The 23,326-nt window shown below is 35.0% G+C and overlaps 4 protein-coding genes and 1 long non-coding RNA gene across 15 annotated transcripts; 3 read left to right on the top strand and 2 right to left on the bottom strand.

Moving 5' to 3' along the window:
- The first annotated feature begins 3,676 nt into the window (after nucleotides 1–3,676).
- On the top strand, nucleotides 3,677–8,578 carry LOC109159009 (zinc finger protein CONSTANS-LIKE 10-like). Of its 7 annotated transcripts, none has more exons than XM_019306981.1 (5): nucleotides 3,677–3,872; nucleotides 4,848–5,518; nucleotides 5,706–5,912; nucleotides 7,005–7,306; nucleotides 7,733–8,578. In XM_019306981.1, exons 2-5 carry the CDS (start codon nucleotides 4,931–4,933, stop codon nucleotides 7,860–7,862), a joined length of 1,227 nt encoding a protein of 408 aa, XP_019162526.1. In that variant the 5' UTR covers nucleotides 3,677–3,872; nucleotides 4,848–4,930; the 3' UTR covers nucleotides 7,863–8,578. The 7 variants fall into 7 exon arrangements, with proteins under 7 accessions (XP_019162526.1, XP_019162525.1, XP_019162522.1 ...); XM_019306980.1 differs by having other exon boundaries at nucleotides 4,762–5,518; XM_019306977.1 differs by having other exon boundaries at nucleotides 3,677–3,876.
- A 2,404-nt stretch (nucleotides 8,579–10,982) lies between these two features.
- Nucleotides 10,983–11,718, top strand: LOC109159011 (probable E3 ubiquitin-protein ligase XERICO). 2 transcript variants are annotated; one of them, XM_019306986.1, is made up of 2 exons: nucleotides 10,983–11,076; nucleotides 11,216–11,718. In XM_019306986.1, exon 2 carries the CDS (start codon nucleotides 11,230–11,232, stop codon nucleotides 11,695–11,697), a length of 468 nt encoding a protein of 155 aa, XP_019162531.1. In that variant the 5' UTR covers nucleotides 10,983–11,076; nucleotides 11,216–11,229; the 3' UTR covers nucleotides 11,698–11,718. The 2 variants fall into 2 exon arrangements, with proteins under 2 accessions (XP_019162531.1, XP_019162530.1); XM_019306985.1 differs by having other exon boundaries at nucleotides 11,193–11,718.
- A 3,964-nt stretch (nucleotides 11,719–15,682) lies between these two features.
- LOC109159012 (probable E3 ubiquitin-protein ligase XERICO) lies at nucleotides 15,683–17,822 on the top strand. Of its 4 annotated transcripts, none has more exons than XM_019306988.1 (3): nucleotides 15,683–15,927; nucleotides 16,785–16,859; nucleotides 17,142–17,822. In XM_019306988.1, the coding sequence occupies exon 3, from the start codon at nucleotides 17,156–17,158 to the stop codon at nucleotides 17,615–17,617; it is 462 nt and encodes a 153-aa protein (XP_019162533.1). In that variant the 5' UTR covers nucleotides 15,683–15,927; nucleotides 16,785–16,859; nucleotides 17,142–17,155; the 3' UTR covers nucleotides 17,618–17,822. The 4 variants fall into 4 exon arrangements, with proteins under 4 accessions (XP_019162533.1, XP_019162535.1, XP_019162532.1 ...); XM_019306987.1 differs by having other exon boundaries at nucleotides 15,834–16,187; XM_019306990.1 differs by lacking the exon at nucleotides 16,785–16,859 and having other exon boundaries at nucleotides 15,727–15,927.
- A 295-nt stretch (nucleotides 17,823–18,117) lies between these two features.
- LOC109159013 lies at nucleotides 18,118–19,374 on the bottom strand. Its single transcript, XR_002050485.1, has 2 exons — nucleotides 19,279–19,374; nucleotides 18,118–18,600 (listed from the first exon to the last, which is right to left on the bottom strand). It is a non-coding gene; the product is annotated as an uncharacterized LOC109159013 (long non-coding RNA).
- A 622-nt stretch (nucleotides 19,375–19,996) lies between these two features.
- LOC109159008 lies at nucleotides 19,997–22,533 on the bottom strand. The gene is made up of 2 exons (XM_019306976.1): nucleotides 22,303–22,533; nucleotides 19,997–22,075 (listed from the first exon to the last, which is right to left on the bottom strand). Exon 2 carries the CDS (start codon nucleotides 21,989–21,991, stop codon nucleotides 20,267–20,269), a length of 1,725 nt encoding a protein of 574 aa, XP_019162521.1. The 5' UTR covers nucleotides 21,992–22,075; nucleotides 22,303–22,533; the 3' UTR covers nucleotides 19,997–20,266.
- Between the last annotated feature and the right edge of the window lie 793 nt (nucleotides 22,534–23,326).

Genomic DNA, 23,326 nt, shown 5'->3' with positions numbered 1-23,326 from the left:
AGTTCAAGTAGGACTAAATATTCTACAAGTTGAATAAAGTTTTGATAACATATTTAGCTTATTAGTTAATTTTGACTTATTTGACCACTATTAGTTGTTTGACTTTGTTAAACATTCAATATAAGTGTTTGATTTATTAGCTTTTTGTAACAATTTATTGTTCTAAAATACTAAAATTCAAAAAGCTGCTCAAAGCAGTTTTTTCAATCATATTTTTTAGAAAGTCATTTTACATATAATCAGCTATCAGCTAATTTACCAAACATCTTTCTACAATCAAGTGATCAATTAATGTTATCAACTAGTCAAACTCATTAACTCAATCAACTAACAATTATTTACCAAACAACCCCTAAATCCCATTTGAATGCTATAAAAAAGTTTAACGGTTGTTATATAGTGGACGATGATTCATAGTGCTATGTCGACCATGGTTGTCAAATGAAACTAGAGTGGAATTAAAATGATAATTTAGTGTTGCTAAAATGAAATTAGTGTGTGAAAAAAAATGAAACTAAAAAACAGAGCTCGTTCAACAACGTATATTGGCAAATGAAACTGTAGTATAATTAAAATGATAGTTTAATGTTGTTACAATGAAACTAGTGTGTGCGGAAAATGAAACCCATGGTCTGTGCCACCTAGAGGATGGATGAAGGTCAACACTGATGGGAGCAGTAGCAAGAGAAGTAGAGCAGCTACATGCGGAGGAGTCATCAGGAATGACAAAGCTGAGTTCATGGTGGCTTTCTCAAAGAAGCTTGGAGCGTGTGACCCTCTAGAAGCGGAGCTATGGGGCGTTTATCTCGGCATCAACCAAGCATGAAGATTGAGATTCAGGCGTGTCATCCTTGAGACAGATAATGCCAAAGCAATCGAGCTGATAAATAAAGATGAAGATCATGTTGGTGCAGGAATGAATCTAGTCGATCTCCGCAAAGCAGCCAAATCCTGGCACTGGGAAATTATATTCAGGCATATTCCGAGGGAACAAAATAGAGTAGCCGATCTTATTGCCAGTCTGGCTTTCGACGATGCAAGAGAGGAATGCTTTTATGATCATGCTACGGAAAACATGCAAAGATACCTCCGTCAAGATGAACTTGAATTGGTATTCTGGGTAGTAATAATACTGTAAGGGTCAGATATTGACCTGGGATTCAACACTCTTTTTCTTTCAAAAAAATAACATATATTGTCAAATGAACGTGTAGTATAATTAAAATAACATTTTAGCATTATTATAATTAAACTAGTGTGTGTGAAAAATGAAACTACAAAATAGAGCTCATACAATAATGTATTTGTCAAATGAAACTGTAGTTGGATTAAAATGATAATTTGGTATTGCTATAATGAAACTAGTGTATGTGGAAAATGAAACTGAAACTGAAAAACATAACAATATTGTCAAATTAAACTAAAGTATAATTAAAATGATACTTATATCATAGACCATAATACTACATGGACCATGGTCCACGGCAAAATTTGCCAAAGTTTAAGTAGGAAACTAGGATTAAATATTGTACAACCTAACTAGTTACAACCTCAATCAAGTCAGTTGTATAGTTAATTTGATAACCACAAAATTTAAAGTTTGACTCACTATATGAGATGTTTATTGACCTTTTTTGTTTGAGTTGCTTAATTATGAATAATTTAAGTTGATTTACCTCTTTATGATCCTTAATCGACTTAAGTCACAAAACGAGTTTTACCGTAATATATATTTTCGATAGCGACAATTAACTTTCTGTAAATCAAACTATTGTACATCTGTACAACGTGTATATTTATGCCTTTCATAGCTTAGATCATCCAGTGCACAACCCACCCTCCACCACCCCCCCACCCCCCAAATGTTATTAATTAATTTCTTTATTACGTGCTCACAGCTTTCTTACTGTAATTGATAATATTAGCTACAACAATATATATATATATATATATATATATATATATATATAGAGGAAGGTTCAAGTGCGGCAGTGCACTTAGGTGGGGCGGTGCAGTTAATTATAGGCCATTAGATTAGATAAATCCAACGAATCACATTCATCAAGGCTTTTCCGATATTTTCGCGCATGTTCTCACACTACGCGAATTGTAAGGTTAAAGTCATCATTGGGCACCAGAATAGATCAAATCATAGTATTGTGTATTTTATGTTCGTTATTGGTGCATTATTAACCTTACTGTGGTGTATTTGAGGATTCGTGTTGGTGCCAAGTTCAGGTGCGCCCGTGCCTTCTCATGTGGTCAGTGCGGGCGCACTAATAGTTATACAAATATACACCATCCATGTTAGAAAATGCACACCAAAAAAACATGCACAAATTAAATACGCATCACCAGAACGCACCATTAGGTATGAATAAAAGCATCACACAGTGTTCAGAAATACACCATTGGGGTGGTGAGTTATATGATGTATTTTTTGAGTGTGTTGTGTGTTTTTTGGTGTATTTGTGCATTTCATTGTGGTGTTTTTTCCTAACACTATTGGTGCCTTTTGTTAACACTGTTGGTGTATTCTGATATGCGACCAATATAAATGACCACTACAATTACCATAACACCCCCACTTACCAGGACGCGTTTAAATCTTTAAATCTTCAGAAATTAACTGCTGCCGTTAGATTAAGCAGAATGGACGATGCTGATATGACCGCTTCGCCGCACCTAAAGCCACTGCCGCATTTGAACGCTAATCTATATATATATATATTCTTGTTATATTAACTACTATGAACATTGGTGATATAGTAATAGTATAGAATATGATCTGTTAATATATGTGAGTGTAGATTGAGTAAATTATACCTAAGTTAATTTTATAATCTTATAATTACTAAATCAACAGTCTAATAAATTTGATTGGGTCACCGCTATTATATAACTTTTGAATTTAAAATACTACTTGTCCTTCCTATAATTCTTCATAAATTATTTACAACAACGCTTTGAAATCTGGCAAACCCACGTCAGGACTCAGGAGCACATCAATCAATATAAAATATCTTTTCTTTTAGGTTTAAAGGGGCTGTCCAAATTTTCTATTAAATATTTTACAATTTCACCTGATTTTACTTAATTAATCTTTAATGAATTAGTTAATTTATTAATAGTCAATAAATATAAAACAATCATAACACTTATAACCCTATAAAATAAAATAATTAATAAAAATTATCTAAATAATATTCTCATGTTCAAGTGGTATATTTTTCGCAATTGTAACAAATGTAATGAGAATATATTCAATATATATAATTAATAATTTATTTCGGGTATCCCCCTCCTACAGAAGCAAAAAAAAAATAATTTATTTTTTTATTTTATTAGAAAGATTTAGTTTGATAAGCTCAATCGGGAAGGTTAATACCTTAATGTTAATACTATAGATGGCGTCTGATATTTTGTGTTGTGAATGAAAAATAGTAAATAGTCTGAAAGATATTTAAGAAACGAGGATTAAGAGATGATTAATTGTACTAATTATATCCTTAATGAAGTATAGTCCATTTTGGGACCAAAAAGTGCAAGAAGAAAAGGTGGGGCCTAACTTTACCATTTCTTCATGAAATGGACAGGGACCCACCTTACACCTTAATTTTTTTCTCTCTCTCTTTCTGCACTTTTTATCAGCTTATATTATTATTTTAATTATTATCCAACTCTCACATTTCAACAACACCCACCCACAGACAAGGCAAAAAGTGCAACGCAGAGAGATTCTGGAAAGCCTTCTTCGATCTTCTATGTTTTAGGGTTTTATTGTACCTGAAAGCTAAAGCTGCTGAGGAGGAGAAAGGGGGTATCTGTTTCTGCTCTCCCTGTTTACTGCTGGACAGCTTCTCACAGTTAAAGTAGGTAAGGTAGTTATATATTGACTTTTCCTTCTTTTCTTCTCTGAGTTGATTATTGTCCCTACTTCTTGTTGTGTTTGGTTTTATTGCTTGTGAATTGTGGTATGATCTGGTTGTGGGTTGGCTGAAATAGTGGAATTATTGAAGAATTTCAGAGCTCAGGGAAATTTATGAAGATTTCCATTTCTTGGATTTTCTTGTGGGTACTTTTATCTAGATTTTTTTTGGTGTTTTGAGGCTGAGTTTTATTCATTATTAGGTCCATGTCTTCTTAGCATGAGTGGGTTTCCTCTTTCATTGTTCCTTTTTTGTTAAACTTTTATTTTTTCTTTCAATTTTTGCTTTATTGAATTTACTGCATTCTTTTCTTTATTATGTTTGGCAATTGGTTTGGTCAAATGAGTTTTTCCCAAGTTCTAAGCATCTACTACCCGATATAAATTAATGATTTTTTTTTCTTTTGGTTAAAGAAGGAATTAAATAAAAAAAAAAATTGCTGCAGATTAGGATGATTATGAACAAATGGCTTTTGTTTGATGAAATGCTTCACTTTTTTGTTCTGATTCCATGGAATCAGTTTGATTGCAGTCACAGTGAGATGTTTAATTGTTATTCTTTTAGCATCTAATGTTCCTTTTGCTTTTCCACTCTTTAACATCCACCAATTTGGTTTGGTTTGTTAGAATATAATTTTTTGGGGGTGATTTTTATTAAAAAAAAAAAAAAATTAGTTATTGACAAAAGGAAAAGAATTTGTGCTATGATGGAGTTGCTGAATCTTTCTTTGGATTTATCCTGCTTTTCTTTCAATTATTTCTCCAAGTTATAAAGCACTATATCTTGTTCTGTTGATTGGAGCTGAAAATTTCTCATTTCAATTGCTTTTTAGTATGCAGATTCTTTTGTCTTGTAACAGAGGCAGCAAGGAATCATTTGAACTGTTATTTGTGTTTGACTGAAAGCTATTTTTATTAGGTTAAAAGCTTAGGTTTCAGCTGATGGTCTGAGAATTTTAGGATTTGTTCTGGGCTTCGGTTTTTGAATTATTGACGAAGAGAATGGGTTACATATGTGAATTCTGCGGGGAGCAGCGATCTATTATATATTGTCGGTCTGATGCAGCCAGCCTGTGTTTATCCTGTGACCGGAATGTGCATTCTGCAAATGCCCTTTCGCGGCGTCATTCCAGGACACTTGTATGTGAAAGATGCAATTCACAACCCGCTGTTGTTAGATGTACCGAGGAAAGGATATCTCTTTGCCAGAATTGTGATTGGATGGGGCATTCTAATTCCAGTACGGGTTCTACCCATAAGAGGCAAGCCGTGAGTTGTTATTCGGGCTGTCCTTCAGCTGCAGAACTTTCTAGTATATGGTCATTTCTCTTAGATTTCCCTTCGGTTGGCGATTCCACTTGTGAGCAGGGAATGGGTTCAATGAGCATCACCGATAACCATCGAAGAGATAATAACCAAGGGACAGAAGGAAAGAACAGCTCTCGAGATTTGTCGACCATAGCTGAAGAAAGTGATGAACCTACTGCAAATCTGAGCACCAATTGGATGGGTTCATCTATGGGAACTCTTGACAAGAAGCTACATAATATAGAACTGCCAACTGTATCCACCCATCCCACCTCACCAAAGGTAATTTATGTTGTCGATATTGTCTGTCAGTGATATCAAAAGGGTGTCCCATGATGTCTTAGAACATTACAGTTTGATTTTGTGGAAGGCTAAGCTTATATTAGGGAGCAAAGATACTATATTTCTGCTTGAAGTTCTTCTTTCTTCACTGAGAGTCACTTTAGCTTCTTATCCTTCTATCATTCAGGTTTGCTATCCTGGAACCGAAGACCCAAGTATATACGAGGATAATTCTTTCTATGGGGATTTCAATATGGATGAAGTTGATCTTAGTATTGAAAATTACGAAGAACTATTTGGCATGTCTCTTAATGATCCAGAGCATCTTTTTGAGAATCAAGGGATTGATGGCCTGTTTGAGACGGAGGACATGTCTGGTGCAAATGCCATCGAGGTTGTTCTATTATTTCACTCTTGATATTTATCTTTTCATCTCTTATGTTTACACTTTACAATATAAATTTATGTTTCAATATAATAATCAAGTCTTTGCAAGGCGCATATTCTTTACTTATTTTTAGATAACATGATAACAAAAACTTAATTCCTCCACATCAAGATTTATCAACTACTAAAATAATCAGTATCAATATATTCTTTGAACTTCTTGTGTTATCAATTATTAATGTCCGTTTGGTCCTAATATGTGATATTTCATACTCACTCAGTGTTGTCGATTTCTACTTTACTTTCCCTTCCACTGCTGCTACATTCTTTGTTATAAATATTTCTTTGAAAGCCCATTGGTGAAAAAAATTCCAAATCTTTGCTTCTTGTGAGAATTATGGCAAAACCTTTTAACCCTTTGGTAATTTTGACACCAAGATTTGAAATATTAGTATAATTCTAGCTAATATTTTAACCTGGCTTAAAGGCCTACAATGGTACCCAGCTAATGATTTTTAAGAAGTCGGCTGATGGCGCTTTATGTGTTTGCCGGTGTTATATGTCAACTAGTTCAACTAAATTTTCTAATTGATATATATATATGAAACATCAATTATTGCTTTTACTATTGTTTCACCTTTATAATGGTGTTATGGTGGTGGTATTTATTACAGTTTCTCACACTCAAGGCCTATAATGGTACCCAGCTTAACCTGAATGGATTAGAGAGTTTCTTAGCAGGCCAAATAACATACTCCTGTCACTCTTATTCAAATAAACTTTCTTTGAATATTTTCTTTAATTTTCAAATTTGGATTCTGTGTTTAGTAGGACTTTTAATGTAGTTTTTAAATACGGAGTATATAACTTTTATTCACTAATACTAAGTTAAATATTAAAAATTTGAATTGTAAATAGACTTGTTATACGAACAAAACATACAAAATGGGACTAAAGGAGTAGTTGGTTTGTTTTGTGGACCTGCATGAGCATTACCGGCATTATTTGTTAACAATTTTACCTGTTTTCCTGAAACCCTTCTTGATTCTGGAGGAACCTTTGAATCTATGAAATTCTAAGATGTTGTGATTTATGGCAGGGGTCATCAATTGGACGGGCAAATGCAAATCAACCAGCATGCAGCAATGCTGCATCAGCAGATTCTGTGATGAGCTGCAAGACCGAACCTAACCTGTGCTTTGCAAGACAAGGGCAGTCCAACATCTCGTTCTCAAACATCACTGGAGAGAGCAGTGGTGGAGATTATCAGGACTGCGGAGCTTCCTCGATGCTCCTCATGGGAGAGCCACCATGGGGTCCCTCGGGTCCTGAAAATTCATTGCCTTCAAGTAGCAGGACTGATGCTGTGTTGCGCTACAAAGAAAAGAAGAAGACACGCCAGTAAGAATAACTCTCTCTTCTTTTAACTTTTAAGTTCCAAGAACCATAGCACAAACACGGGCATCCCCCTAATTCCTTGTATGTCTGCATTAATCTTTATCACTTCACATTGTACAAAAATGAAGAAGAGAGCGGGGAAAGTTGGGAGGGGTTTCCTGTTCTAAATTTGAAGCCACTATAGTTTATAAGCATCCTACTTGCTTTCTTTAATATGCCATATTTGGATTTGTATTTTCCTTGAAAAGAAAACCTAAGCCTTCTCCATGCTTTTGTTCACATTCTGATGATCCTGGGGAGTGTAATGAATTGAAGCATGTGCTCCGTCTCAACTAAAAGTCTAAGCTGATGCCTGATAGTTGGATTGCATATTTATGGTTATATATTATATGCTCAACATAATGCAATCCTTTGTTCAAAAAATGACAGATTTGACAAGCGAGTGAGGTATGCTTCCCGTAAGGCCCGAGCTGATGTTAGGAGGCGTGTGAAGGGACGGTTTGTGAAGCCTGGTGATGCTTATGATTATGACCCACTAAGCCAAACAAGAAGCTGCTAAGAGAGTAACTTTCGGTACACAATTAAGGAAATAAATCATATATCACGTTGCAATGACAAATTGTATATGGGTTCTATCTCTGGACTCCCGGGATTGCACTACATCCAATTCAGAAAACCGGGCATGCACACAAAGTCGAATTCCCTGCCCTGCAGCCCAAGATGGACGTGTGCATGTCAACTTCTTAGTACAACAACTACATACTCTCTTTTGCTTACAACTACTATATATCCTAGTTTATTTCTCGAGGATGGAAAATCTGTACGTGTTACTCGAAGCACTTTCATCCTGTTTTTTGAGTGCGATCAAGTTTTAAGCTAGCTTTCGGGTTGTGTATCTATGGCTATGCTGAGAACTCACCATGCTATATGCATCTGATCTGCCTTCCTATAATGGTACAGCTGTGCATTCATTCGGGTGTAATGTTGGTCTGCCATGTATATTCTTGCTTCCTCTATACAGTATGTAGGGCGGAGTTGGGGATGGACGTTGTTCCCAGGCGATTTGGAGAAAAAAGCTTTTTGGTTTCAGAGTTTTTCTTTTTTTTTGGTTTTTGTTCTGTGTATTTTTCAGGATGGCATGTGTGTATTCTGAGTCATCTGGTATTTAATAGGGGTGAACCTCACTCTCACTTTACAATAATGCTTCCCTATTTTCCAAACCTTTAATTTATACTGTACTTACACTCAACATATATATATATTCTTCATCCAAATGATACTGCTGCTACTATTTTTCTTCCCCAAAAAGTTGAATCCCCAATCCCAAGGGTCTATACACACCGGTCCGACAGAGCATTGGGATGATACAAATTATGGTAATTCAGCTGAATACAGAGGTTAGATTTTACTGTGCACAAAGAGTCATTCACTTTGAGAAGTTATTTCCACACTGTTACTGGTGAGACTTGATTTCAGATCATTATTTTCAAACTTCACCCTGTGTCCAATTGAGATGTTGTTACTATTTTTATTATACAGTGGTGGGAGTACAACAAAGTTTTCTGTTTAGTGGATTGGAAAAGTTAGTTGGATCCAAAATCTGGAACTTTGTAAACAGATACCTTCCAGAAATCTGGAAACGTTTCCAGATTCCTGGGATAGGGATATCAACGTTTCCAGAATTCGAGGTTCATAACGTTTCCAGGTTTTTTATAAAAATAAAAGAATTCGTTCAACTGAAATGTTATGGGGTGGTTGGAACTTCTATCTACCACTACATAGAGTAAATGGTGGTCCATTGAGCATAAATATAATACCGGAGTATAAGGGTGAGTATCAGTAATAAATATAATTTTTATTTGTGAGATAAGTTTGGTCAAAATAAAAATGTAATACTTATGATGTTAATTAGTAATAAATAGTTTGTTATTTATAAAGGAGTGTGTAAAATTTGTGAGGAAAAATATAATATTTTGAAATCAAAATTTAATAATCAAAAGATGTTGAATAGTTATTTATGAAAAAATATGTTGTTTGTTACTTGAGAAAGTAATAGAAAGCGTAAGAATTGAAAAATTATAATACTTATGAGTGAAAGTATGAAATTTATTAAAAAACTTCATTCATCTTATGAATGGGGACCCTTATGAGATATTTTAACCATAATATATAAATATAAATGTGTAATTAAGCTATTAATTTAAACTTTTAGTTGATACATAATATATCTGTCAAACTTATGGCAATTTCACTATCAACATAGCTTTTTTTAATTAAGACAATACATCATCCAATTAGGTTGAACACTATTATTAAAATCATTAGTGAACCACGCATAGTATTTAAACATCCGAGAGAGAGACTATACTGAATTACTGATTACTAAAGCTGCACTGGAACAACTTCACAATGAGCATTATAATCAACATTATATTATATCATTTGGACTGGCACAAGAGCCAACGGCCTAAAATAATAATCTATTTGGGTAGCTTCAAGATTATTGGCAAACCACATCAACTTAGGATCTTGTTTCCTACCAAATCAAAATATAAGGTCCCTCCTTAATTCCATGCTATATCCTTTGCAATTTTAGATATACACTAATACATATGTATATGTTCAAAATTTAGAGAACCTGCTTTTTTTTTTTGTTTGAAATTATATATACAGTACAATTAATTAAAACAAGTTCAATTGTACCAATAACCTTGTAATCAAGTACTCCGTAGTATAAGTTTGCAACTAATTTTGACTTGTAAATTTAGAATAAGTCTTGTGTAAGACCGTCTAAAGGTGAAACCTACTTTTAAAATAAAAGCTTATAAAATGAATTATAATTCTGCCAATGTGCCAAAAAAAAAATTTTTTTAAAAAAAAAAAAAAAAAAAAAAAAAAAAAAAAAAAACGAAGACATGTAATTAAGAGAAAAGTTATGTTCCAACTGGAGACACCTTTTGGAGCGTAATTAAACCCACAAGCAATGATATGAGGAAACAACACATTTGGGATGTTGGAGCAAAGACAAATTAAACTCAGAGTCCGAGCTAGCTAGCTACATATATACATACGCGCGCACATATTATTATTAGTCGATTTATGTTCAATCTCAATTATATTTTTGAGTGTCCGAAAAAAAATTTATAATTACTATTCGGAGGTGTGTATGGGATAATGAAATTCTGTCTTGTGCTTCTGGTCGGTAGATTAAAATATCAAAATAAGGTAAACTAACTTAAATTGTGCATAACTGATCGTCTCAAACCAAAAAGGCCAATATGTCATTTCATTGAGAGTTGAATTTGTAACATTGTAATTATCTAAGTCAACTGTCTGACTAATTACTTGGTTGGAGTTTCCCTCAGCTCAATCTCAGTTTTACATTCACCTCCACATACTATACGAGTGTAGATATTATTGTTAAACTTTTGATATAAAATAATTTATAAGTATATATTGAAGACCCTAGAAGGGATAAAACATAATTCTTATATCAGAATATCACGAGTTCAATTATTACCAAAGGTTTAGCCCAGATATATATTTCAGTATAAATAAATAAATGACTAGACATAACTACTAATTAACACTGCTCTAATAATTACATCTCAGCTCCCAGCTGCCTCCCTCTGATCTATAAATATCATCTTCTTGTTGTTGGGGTAGATGAACTGAAAGTTGTTGAACTGAAGCACACAATCAATTACTCTCTCCCTATCTCTTCTTCATTTCTTGTGGGCCTCAAATTACAAGCTCTGATCCCATTTCTCCCAGTAAGTTTCTCTACACCATCTGATCTTGATCTACTGTACTCCTCACAGATTTTATATTTTGTTTTAAAGTATATATGGTGAAAAATGAAAATAAAAACTAACGAGGATTCATTCAGTTCTCATGATATATACTATCTAGGTTTTTCTTCAACCATGGGCTTGCTACCTTATTCACCGTCGTCATCTGATGCCGGAATCCCATGCAGAGTTCTAATGAGCTTCGCCGCCGTGGTTTCCATTATAAAGGAAGTCCTTGTTTGCATTGTTGGATATGCCGGAATAAGCATCTCCAAGTGGGAATATGATGGGTCCGTCGAGGCGCTGAGCTCGCCGGAAACCCCCATAAGTCCCTCGGAATTTTACGTTAGCGCGTTCAAGAAGGCGAGCCATCCGGTTCGGCGGTACGATTCCGGCAGGGAAACCGGGGAGGAATGTTTGGTTTGCCTTGAGGAACTGTTTGAGGAAGATGGAGATGGTTGGGTGTACAAGTTGGTGTGTGGACATGCCTTCCATGTGGTGTGCATGGAGACATGGGTGAGGCATTGCAATTTAAGTTGCCCTCTTTGTAGGGCTAACGTTGTACCTCTTCTTGAAGAGGAGGAATCTATCTACCCAATGTAATAAAATATACCTTAGCTTCTTGATGAATTGGCTTAATCATATTTTATATTTATGTTACTCCACTATAAAAATCAATAATAAGTTTAGAGACTACTGGGCTTAGTGTAGTTGGTTCGTCACCTGACTTGATCATGATGAGAGATGGTAGTATGTGGGGGTTTGAATGCCAAAGGCTCAAGGATACTAGAAGGTCTGAATTGAATTTCTTGTGCGTACAAGAATATTAAGAATTGATCAATGAAATATTGCTCAACTCGTGATTTTACCTTCACAGTGACTCTGAGGGGAGTCCAGTGACCATGGTCTAACCTCTGTGGTTCATGTTCAGTTGAGTTACCATGATTTACATCCTCCTAAGTTTGGGGTTCAGCCTTTTGGAAGAATAATAAGTTTTGAGATTGGAAACCCAGTCAAGTTGGTTAAGTTGTTGACTGGGTAACCATAAGTTTACAAGTTTGACTCCCAACAGGATTAGTTTATTGACTTTAATTTCGTGGTTTGAGTCAATCAAAGATAACCAACTAAGATCACAAGGCGGGACCAGGACTATGTGGTCTAATGTACCCGGTTTGAACTTTCATTTGGAAGATTATGAGTTCGCTCCTTATTGGAGCCTTAGATTGAGAAAGTATATGAACAAATACTACACTCTAATAGAGCTAGTAGCATTCAAAAAAAATCACAAAGCGAGATTTATTTAATATACACTCTTAAAATAGTGTCTACAAGTTGATTTTAAACCACAAATTAATTGGTTGAAACTTTTTAAAGGACTTTAAACATATGCCTCTTGTAGGAATAATACAGCGTTGTGAGGATACATATATAAAGACAAAGATTTATTTGCAATAATTGTTGTACTTAATTATTATGGTGGCGCATATATGAATCATGATGATATGCATATTGCATGCTTCTTGTCTCAAAAAAGGCAAGGTGAATGTAGGGGTAGCGCCGTTAGATCGGATAGGTTCCATCAATCAAAGCTGAAAAACTATCTGTCACAAAGTGGGATAAATAAATGGCAAATTAAAATTACACTAGAAGATCCACATTGTTAGAAGAATTACAAATAAATTAAATATTTATTTTTAATATATTAAATATTCATTTCAATTTTCTAATATATTACATAGTCTTATACACTAAAAATAAACTATCAGTATACTAATAGACATTAAACTCATTAATTATGACCTAATCCCCATAAGGCTAAGGACTACCCATCATGTGATGGTGGCTAATGCAATTAGGGACCAATGTGTAAAGGTTAGATTATATTGAAGGGAGACATAGAGCATGCTTGATAGAGAAACCTCTTACAACTGGCACGTGAAAATCACATATTAAACAAAATTTTCTGATTTTTTTTTTTGTTTTTGTTTTTTTGCATTGATTATAGAGATATATGATAATCTCCATAGTTCAGAGAACTTGGGCTAACTTTTGGATTGGACAGCCTCCATCAAATAATGCTATGCCTACTATACAAAAGGAGACAACAATATAACGAGGAAAGATTTCATCAAATTTTGTGTCTTCTAAATATATATATATATATATATATATATATATATATATATATATATATATATTTATTTATTTATTTATTTATTTATTTATTTATTTAAAAATACAAATCCCTTTTTACTTGAAGCAACACTTTTTCATAATATTTTTCATTCTAAATGTTAAATTTTAATACTTTTTTTTTTCACTCAAACTTTGGAGTTTGGCCCTTAATATAGAGTTTTTATATGTTGAAATTATATTGTAGGCCGGTATGTATGGGGAAAAAACAACAATCGTTATGCTGTGCATCCGTATGCACCATGCATGGTGCATACGGATGCCAAAACGACGTCGTTTTATTAAAAAATGCGCGTCTCCCCTTTAAAAAAAATTCAGGTTCTATTCCCAGCAACAACATTATATTGTTCATTCATTCTGGAATTTTAATTCATAGATTATGAAATTATAGTTCATTGATTATGAAATTATAGTTCATCGATTATGGAATTGTAGTTCATCGATTCTGAAATTTTAGTTTATAGATTATGGAATTTTAGTTCATTCATTCTGGAATTTTTAGCTCATAGATTAGATTATGAAATTATAGTTCATCGATTATGGAATTATAGTTTATCGATTATGGAATTTTAATTCATATGTTGTTGCTGGGAATCGAACCTGATTTTTTTTTTAAGGGGAGACGCGCATTTTATTAAAACGACGTCATTTTTACATCCGTATGCACCATGCATGGTGCATACGGATACACAGCATAATTTGTCAAAAAACAAAGAAGGGTTTATATATGGGGATGGATTATATTCATTAAGTTCTCACACCACCTAAGCAAGCAATAGTCTCCTTATGCAGAGCTCACTTTAATTATTAATTACTACAATAATTAATGATTTAGTTTCATAAAACTAATTAAATAATCTTAAATCTTCTCATGCATGCATTGTTGGACCATTATTTAGTAAAAGAAAAAAACAAGAAACTTAATTGATAAGCTAATTAATCATGCTCATATAATTAAATCAATGTTGATTAAGACATGAATTATCCTAGGGCATCCCAACACCAAACTTTTTACGGCTTTGGGTAAGAGGAGAGAATGTACTGTGTTTTTAGGGTAGTGCTGTTTTGAGGTTTTTGGTAAATTTAATTAACTTTTTACGGGGAAAAGAAATTTAAAAATAAAAAATAAAATAGATGCCCGCGTGGACATAACTTGTGTGCCAAAATACTTACGTTAATTTTTTTTTTTTTAATTTTTTAGTTTAAAAAAAAAAAAAAATCTCTCCTCTTTCCTATATGGACTCACAACAAATCCATATTGATTATACTTTATTATTGCTATATATGCTTAGCTTGCATGCAAGAAGATACAGTTGTCCAAAGCAGAATACCTAGTCCTAGTACTTATCGACAATTTAACCTAATTAGCTGTTATTACGAAAAATTGAAGTTGATTTGTTAAGCATATATATAGTCCACATACAAAAAAGTACCAAGTTGTGGATGATTCAAAGACTTTAATTAGTTGAAACAATTATATAAAGCACCAACGAGATGAGGGAAAATGAAGTAGTCTAGGTTCCATGCATGCATATATATCACAATCATCAAAATTTAAATAAATATGGCGAATCAATTGATAGATCTTAGCGTTGCATTATACTTAATTCTCAGTTGTCATATCTTACTTAAAATCAATTAATGATGAGTAAGTGAACATTACCTCTTTAACCACATCACATGGTAAGCTACAACTAATGTCACCTCTCAATCGAGCAAGGACTAAACTTGGCCAATCGGCCGACGCCCAACAAAGATTTTATTAGATGTAGAAATAAACTCTATCTTTAAAAATAACACACAATGTTTTAGTTAATTAGCTTAACAATGTTACAATAATCTTGATAAAGAATCACAACTCATGCAACATTAATTTAGGAAAATATATAAAATTTGATCAAAAAATGTACATATAATAATCTAATGTGTTTCATATTTGGAAAAAAAGTTTAATTTGACATGACATGATTTGATTTTATAAAATGTGAGTTTGCACATGTTAGGCTAGGTATTAGTGTGACAAATGAACAACAATTAGGTATTACAAAATTTAATGTGAAATTTATACGAAAATTAAATCTTGTAATAGGATTAATAGAGGCATATATACAAGATGTTAGTAAAAAAGTATATATAATTAGAATACAGATTAGTAGATCAATAGTGTGTTAGTAAATATCCATAAAGAATAAGTATTGTGTTAGACCATTTCACGTAAGATGTGTAATACTTTTTAATTAAAATATACTCTAATACTTTTATATGTATTCATAAAAAATAATTTATGTCTACGATGTCACACTAGACTTATTTATTTATAAAAATTACTATTCTTTTTAAGAAAAAAACTATAAATTTGTGTTAACTTGTTTGCCATCCTTTAGAGTCAAGAGTGAAAAAGATGTCATTTTGCAGCAATTCTAGGTATCTAATTCTTGCTTCCCCCTTTGGGATTCTTCCCTATATCTTTATCCATCTCTATAGCCTATAGCTCTCAAAACTTCAAGAACTTCTATCTATCTTCTCTTCCAAAACTCTTGGTCCCGTCTGCTCAAACAGTAATCATATCCCACTTGAGTCAAGTTCGAGGCTTCTACCAAAAAGGTTCAATTTTTCCAGCTTCCACCTTACCACCTCTGAGTAAGCAACCTATGCCTCTTCTAACTACACCCCCATTTCCTTGAATCTCTTTCTTCTTTATGTGCTTTTTTTTTTTTTTTTGTTTTTGTTTTTTATTTCCCCTTCTTTTATGGGCTCACAAGAATCTTTGCTTTCAATTATGGGGTGCAAATTCCTTCTTTTCCTGTGTCTTGATGGGTTTCACATGGAAAGTAGTATGATATATGATTAGATCTCAACTTTTTTAGTCCTTGGGTGGTTCTTCTGCACTTGTGTATTTGGTGAGTTTTATGAACTCTTCTTCCTTGTTGGTACAATTGTAGAATTCATTGAGAAATATCCCAAAAGAACATTTCCCTTTGTTTAGTTCAAAATTCTTGAAGTAAAAGTTCTGTTTTGTTATTGTTTTGTTCTATTTAGCTCTCAAAATCCAAACTTTTCATACCTTTTCTTGAAAGACTGGCATGAATGACAGATGGATACCCAGTTTCTGAATTAGTGGATCTGTGTGTGCGGGTTATCTTAAAATTAGGATATGGTTTGTAAATAAAATAAATTTTTGGGATTTGGGTGATGAAATGTCCCATTTTTTTTGGCTTAGATATGGAAGTATATAGTTTGAATATTCATTCTTGAATTAGGGTTTTGTTTCACCATGTTTCCTCACCAGCTCTGTTCTTATGGTAGGAACTATAATATTTATGTTTTCCATAACTTGGCTCTTAAGCTAAAGGTAATCCTTCTTTGGCCATAGTATCATGTTTGTGTTGGGAAAAGGCCTATTTAGTTCACATAATAAAAGTATAATTGGTATATTTCTGTGAGCTTATTCAACATTTATTGAATATATGAAAATGAATTGTGTTTCTTCTTTTCAGACCAGCTGCTTCAAGCTCTTTTAAATATATGTACTCTGGAATCTGCATACTAGAATTTACAGTGTAGTAAACAAGGTAAATACTTGCATATACTGCTTTTTTTCTTCAAGTTTGCAGTAATAATATCAACATTCTGTGTTGTTTCTGATACCCGTATATTCCCTTTGCTACCTCGGAAGATTTATTTGATTTCTGCTATCTGAGCTTGGTGTCATCTGTACTGGTTTGATCTTTCTTTAAGTACTCTTGTAAGTGGCGACCATTTCTAGTTTGTTCGTAGAAAATAGATGAATTTCCTTCGCAACCTTGACACACATAACACATTCTCAAAGACTGTTTTCTTCGTTTCTTGACTAGGTTGCAATTCCAACATGGGTCTCTCGCCTTATTCGACTCCAGCTGATGCTGGAGTTCTATGCGTGATTCTGGTCAACACTGCCATTTCCATCTCCATCGTCAAGGAGATAGTGCGGTCAATCCTTAATGTTATCGGCATTCATATAGCACCATGTGAAGAGTACTCGATGGAGGGGCACTTAGACACATTCGAATGTCGTGGAACTCCCTCGGAGTCATACATGGAGGAGTTCCGAAGCCAAACTCCCACAATTCGCTACGACTCAGTTTGCATACCTCACCACCACTCAGAGAAAGAGTGCCCTGTCTGCCTAACTGACTTTGCACCCGATGCAGAGATTAACCGCTTACCCTGTGGCCACGTTTTCCACAGGCTCTGCCTCGAGAAGTGGCTGAGGTGCTGGAGTGTCACCTGCCCGCTCTGCAGGAATTGCATGGTCCCACATGAAGGCGACAAAGATACTTGTCCAATGTGAGTAACGTAACCTCTTATTAAGTCCTCATGTACAGCTTAGTAGTGTACACTGTACAGGCCTCACCATTTCATAGTTGCATACCTATGTTCATCCGGCCACTCTTTGCGTCCTTTCAGAGCGATGGTTCACCAAAACTTCTATACATTGTTGTACATATATATATCAACAACGCTGTTTCAGAATATTTACTTCTAGTACCTCTTTAGCGAGCTGTTGATGATGGAATAACCCTTCCCCTCATAAAAGGCGAAATTCCCTTACCCCGGCCTGACAGAATAGTGGTGGACCAGTGTCTGGTGCTCACAAGGAGTTCATTACATTGGGTGTAAATCACACACTACGACTGTCAGGGCTCGATCTTGTGTCCTTGTTTACAATCTACCATTCAAGAATCAACTGAGCTTTTTCCCGTGTGAGCAATGATGAAATAACCCTTTTGTGCTTGATTGAAAGAGTAGTAGTGTATGCACAGGGAAAGTTTGTAGTTTCATTGAAGTTAATGAAGAAGAAAACTAGTTTAGGATGATTCAAAAACCATGTATTTCTGAATTACACAACTGCTTACAGAACAAACACAAGAACTCAACAATCATGTCCAAACAGATTAAAACCAGAACAAATATTGCGCAAGATGAGTGTATACTGCAAGAAGCAAAACTACCCCGAGTGAAGCTGAGCCAGGCAGGCCATGCTTTTATTTGCCCGCAGCCATCTCAGAGAGCTTGGCACCAACGGACATGCTGGTGCGTATCTGGTTCCTGTGGTGCCGACACCTGAAGGAGCCGGGGTGAGTGGTGGGGGAGCAGAGGCAGCTGAACTTGACAGTCGAGTTTTCGCGCAGGCGCCTCGGAGAAGATGGCGTCGAGTTGCTTAACTGTGGTGGTTTGCCCTTTACAGGATGATCCAGACAAATGTCTGCTATCTGCAGACTCTTCTTCTTCTTTGGGAGATCATCAGCTGACATTCTTGGTTCTTCAGCCATCCTTGATGCAACAATGGCAGCAGTTAAGGAACAAAATACACAACTGGCCTCAAAAACCACCAATCCAAATCATGCATTATAATTTGCAATGTGCAATTAGGCATCATCAACATGATGGCCGTCAAACGCTCTCCTAAGGGCGTTATTGCATACATATGAATTTGAACTCCCGACCTGGTGCTAAGTTAAATCCCCTTTCTAGGTATTACCCCATAGACAATTTCTCATTACCCATATTTCAAAGAAAAGTTATATCTTTCTTCTTTGTTATAAGATTCCAAGTATAGAGATATGATGTATATGTATCTCAATTTGAAGGCAATGAACACTGTGCTCATCTAAAATAAATCAATAAATTTGCAATCAAATCAAATAAGATCAATGCTAAACCCAAACATCATGAGAAAACAAATAATTGGAAACAAAACCACAAAATCTTTAAAAATTAGATGGAACTATAGAAATCTGGATAGAGTCACGCCCACAATATCAATACCGGTAAAAGCATTCGGTCTAAACCCCCGAGAACTATCAAGAACATGTAAATCAAGACGAGAGACGATCATAGACAATCTTGAATCATCATTGCCTTCATGAAAACAAGAAATTTCTAATACTGAGATCCTAGTTTGGGTGGGTGGGATTGGATGCATGCACAAATATGATTGTATATTGTTACCTGAATTTGGTAAACAGAGGCAATGAAGACAGACGGAGGATTTTGCAAGGGATGATTTTTCTTTTTCTTTTTTCTATTTTTGATAGGAGAGAAAATGTTGGGTATTATTGAAAGAATTGGTCCATCATTTCCTTAATTTCTAATAGGTTTACGCAGGTCTCGCCTATCCTGTTGGTCAATGTGAATCCTCTGTTTTTAACTACTTTCTGAATTAATAATTAATAATAATACTCAATTTTTTATAATAATAAAAATAGAATCTTAAAATCTCTTGATATGATATAATGAATTGTTTAATATCATAAAACATTAAATTAAAGTATTGATTTATTCAAATTATATTAGAGTTAATACTCAAAATGGTTCTGGACTATGGTGGTTTTTCTCGATTTCGTCCTAAACGACTTGTATGACCTAATGTAGTCTCAGACTTTTGTGTTTTTATTCAATGTAGTCTTCTGTTTGTTATTCCGTTCAATTGATGTTAAATAGAGGGACAATTTGATAGTTGCAATATTTGCTTCTCATTTACAATCAAGAGAAGTACTAATGCCAAGCACCTTGTGCTCAGATAACATGTAATGACTTCTCTTATGTGGGAGATCATGAAATCGAGCCTCAGTAGAGGCTGTTGACTCCGTATGCTTCATTAAATTAAGAAAGTATGTTTGAACAGAGTCAGTGAAACAAAAAGCCAAGTTTATGGCTGAAACAACAATGATATAAACAAGATAAATTATGAGTTAATTAAGTATAGGAACAGGGGGGAATTCAAAGAGTACAACTACAAACAACACAAGTAATAAACACAGGCAATTAAAATAATTTAGTCTTATTTTCCTCCCCAGAAGTACAAAGATTTGGGAAGCTTCAAACGTTTTGAACTGCCAAACACAAAGCAAAACTGTCCTAGAGCAAACATGGTATATTAAAATTACACATATCTATCCAACACAAGAGCAGCTAAGTTTGAACTTCATGAAGGAAATTAGGTAGAGGAAGTGCAAGTGTTAATCCCATCCTTGCAGTCCTTGGTGAGATCATTAAAAGTCTCTACCTGCTTTTTACCCCTCAAGAAAACCTCTGTATCAACAGAGATTCTCATGTAAGTGTCGAATTCCACGGGATTCCCACCGTTAAGCTTTGCTGTCTCTGAATACCACTCGCTGTTTTCATCCCATTGATCTTTATATTCGTTCAGAAAATGCGTGGAATACTTGTCTTTCAGAGGGTCAAAAAATGATATGTCTGGTTCGTCGGTTGCAACATACAAGTTCCTGCCATCTTCGATTTTGTCCTTCAAGGAGGACATGACAGCCTCGGGGGAAGTATCTTCAGCCAGATGTGGCCACTGTTCCTTATTGCTTGCCTTCTCACCTCTCACGATGTGAACAGAGTCATAATCCCAATTCAACCTTGATGCAATTGCAGAAACTATGTCCATCAGCCTCCTCGACTTCCATATCAGGTGCCATGGCCGTTGAACAACAGATTCAGTCTCTCCCTCACACACCCTGTACCAGTAATTATCTGGTTCCACAGAGCCAAACTTCCTCATGATTAAAGTATCCTTCAACTCGGCTAACTTCATTGGTGTAACCCTAAAATCCTCCACAAGATGAAGACTCAACCGATCTTTCCGGTGCCACTTGGTCCAATCTTGCCAAAACTGAGTCTGATCAAGGACGGAGGTTGAATCCTTTAAATGCTCAAAATCAAAGTAAAACCGGAAATCCTTCCCTTCTTCATCTTGACCAGATGAAGTATACATCTTATTCAAACAGATGCTTAAATCCATTACCAAGGTCCGGTTCAAATACTGAGCTTCACCCAATGCGCACATGAAGCTCCACAGGTAATGGTTCATGCTCTTGCACCTATCACCGCCACCATGATAAATCAAATACTTCCCCCGACTGAATGAACTCTCCGATTCCACAACAGGAAGTGAGTCGTTCACAGCTTCCCCCAGCACAGGCAGAGCAATACCCTGGTCCTCTGTCTTTGGAGCCTTCTCGAATCCCTCCTCTAACTTCCCAGCTTTCTTGTTTCTCTTCCTCTTCCTAGCATTCCCACCTGAATGATATTCCCCAATATCAGCCACGCTAAGTGTGCAATTCTCTGACCTAGAAATCACAAAATTCCTGTAGTCTTTGTAAAACGCAGCACGCTTTCCTTCCTTGGGCCTAAACCGCCATGCCATGTGGCAGGAGGTCTCGTTCGAGCCAGGGACGGGCTTCCCAAACTTGTAAAAATGTACATCCTTGAACTTCTCAATAGTAGCTTTCATCAACAAATGGAACACATCCGGGTCCTTACAGTCAATAGGCTCATCCGTTTTTCCTTGGCATTCAAGTTCATTACCAGTTTCAGTTTCGGTGACTGGCATCGCAATATCAACATCAGTAAGGTTAATAAAGGTGGCAAATGCAGTCTGATTTGCACCAATAAAGTCCTCCCCCGTCTTTACCACCGTGTCATCAGCTTTAAATGTGGCATTTGATTTGGATGTAAGAAAATTAGTCATCTTAGCAGAAGGGTGAAACAATGGATCTTCAGGCTGATAAGTGGCCGCTATTATAGTGAAAATCAAGACCACAAGTACAAATACCGTGAAACCGAGGTTCCTTATCATAGCCAGTGCATCTTGCCCTAAATTCTCCGGCCTAAAACCTGCATTCCTTGATCCCCAAACCGTTGACCGACCCATCATTCTTTCTACCCTCAGAAACCACAATCTCCAAAGCAAATCGGGAAAATAACAGACTTAAAAGCTGATTTAATCTTACAATTAGGCCTAAAACACAACAAGAAAGAGAAATGCAAAAGGCAATGAGAGGTAATCAGCCGAATAGGGTAAAATCTAAGACCACAAATCTACAAATTGAAGTAAAGGGTACTCAGAAAACGGGACAATCGTTAAAATAAAGCTGAAAAGCTTACAGATCTAGGAATCATAAGCAGACAATACATTAAAAGAATCAAAATCTATAGCAAATACATATAAATTGCGTCACTACTTACTAGCATTTAGAGATTGCGGATGATCTATCGAAGCATTGCCCACACTTTCTCTCTGTGTGGAGTGGAGTGGAGTGGAGCTCCTTACTTCCTTAGGGGGAGGGGGGTTAAGTCAGCGGTGATTTGATTATGGTTGCAAACTAGAAGGCTTGTTGCTAAAATGCGCCGTCGGTGAAGGGACGATACTGATTTATATGTATGACGTGGACGGTAGGATTTGAGCTGCTGGCTTCAGACCCGCCGACATCGTCAGCGGAGCAAAATGTAAATCGACCCGGTTAATGTAGTTTCATATACCACAACAATAGCTACTTTGTAACATTGTTCAAATGGCCAAAAACTTTTAATATAATCAAGGCACATAAAATCGAGTGAAGTTGTTTTTTATATGTTTAAAGATCAATATGTCTTGGAGGAGATGTTATAGATGTTGTACGAATTTGTTAGATTTCAGATATTTATTATCTATTTCAGAATTAACTCATCTTGTCATTCCTTAGACTCAAAAAATAAATAAATAATCAATATGTTCCTCCATTTGTAAGATTTAAATCTAAACATCACAAATTCATGATATATATATATATATATATATATATATATATATATATATATATATATATGGGGTGACCAAACAGGTGAAACATGATTTTTATATCTAAATGTCACAAATTCATTTTTTGTCACCATTTGAGATGACCTTTGTAGAAGGTCATGAGTTTGATTCATATGAACATCAATATTGTCTCTCTCTCTCTCATGTCATTACAAAGAAGTTGAATTGAATTTTTTTAATAAATTCATTAACGTTTCCGGTGTACTATAATTAATATAATCCTACTACCTTGTAGTTCGAGTGGAATCGCCTCAATTCTTCCTAGTGAATAAAATATGCTTTGAGAAAACTAATCTTGAGTCCTTTAGCCACAGAAATTTCTTGATGAATCAAAATCCAATCTAATTATGGAATATTAGAATTATTAGAAGAAACAAAGTAAAACCTACATTTCTCACAAGGTAATGAAGT

The sequence above is a fragment of the Ipomoea nil genome, unplaced genomic scaffold (assembly GCF_001879475.1).
Source record: "Ipomoea nil cultivar Tokyo-kokei standard unplaced genomic scaffold, Asagao_1.1 scaffold2826, whole genome shotgun sequence".
In the NCBI taxonomy this organism is placed as follows: Eukaryota; Viridiplantae; Streptophyta; class Magnoliopsida; order Solanales; family Convolvulaceae; genus Ipomoea; species Ipomoea nil.
This window is presented reverse-complemented; position numbering and strand designations above follow the sequence as displayed.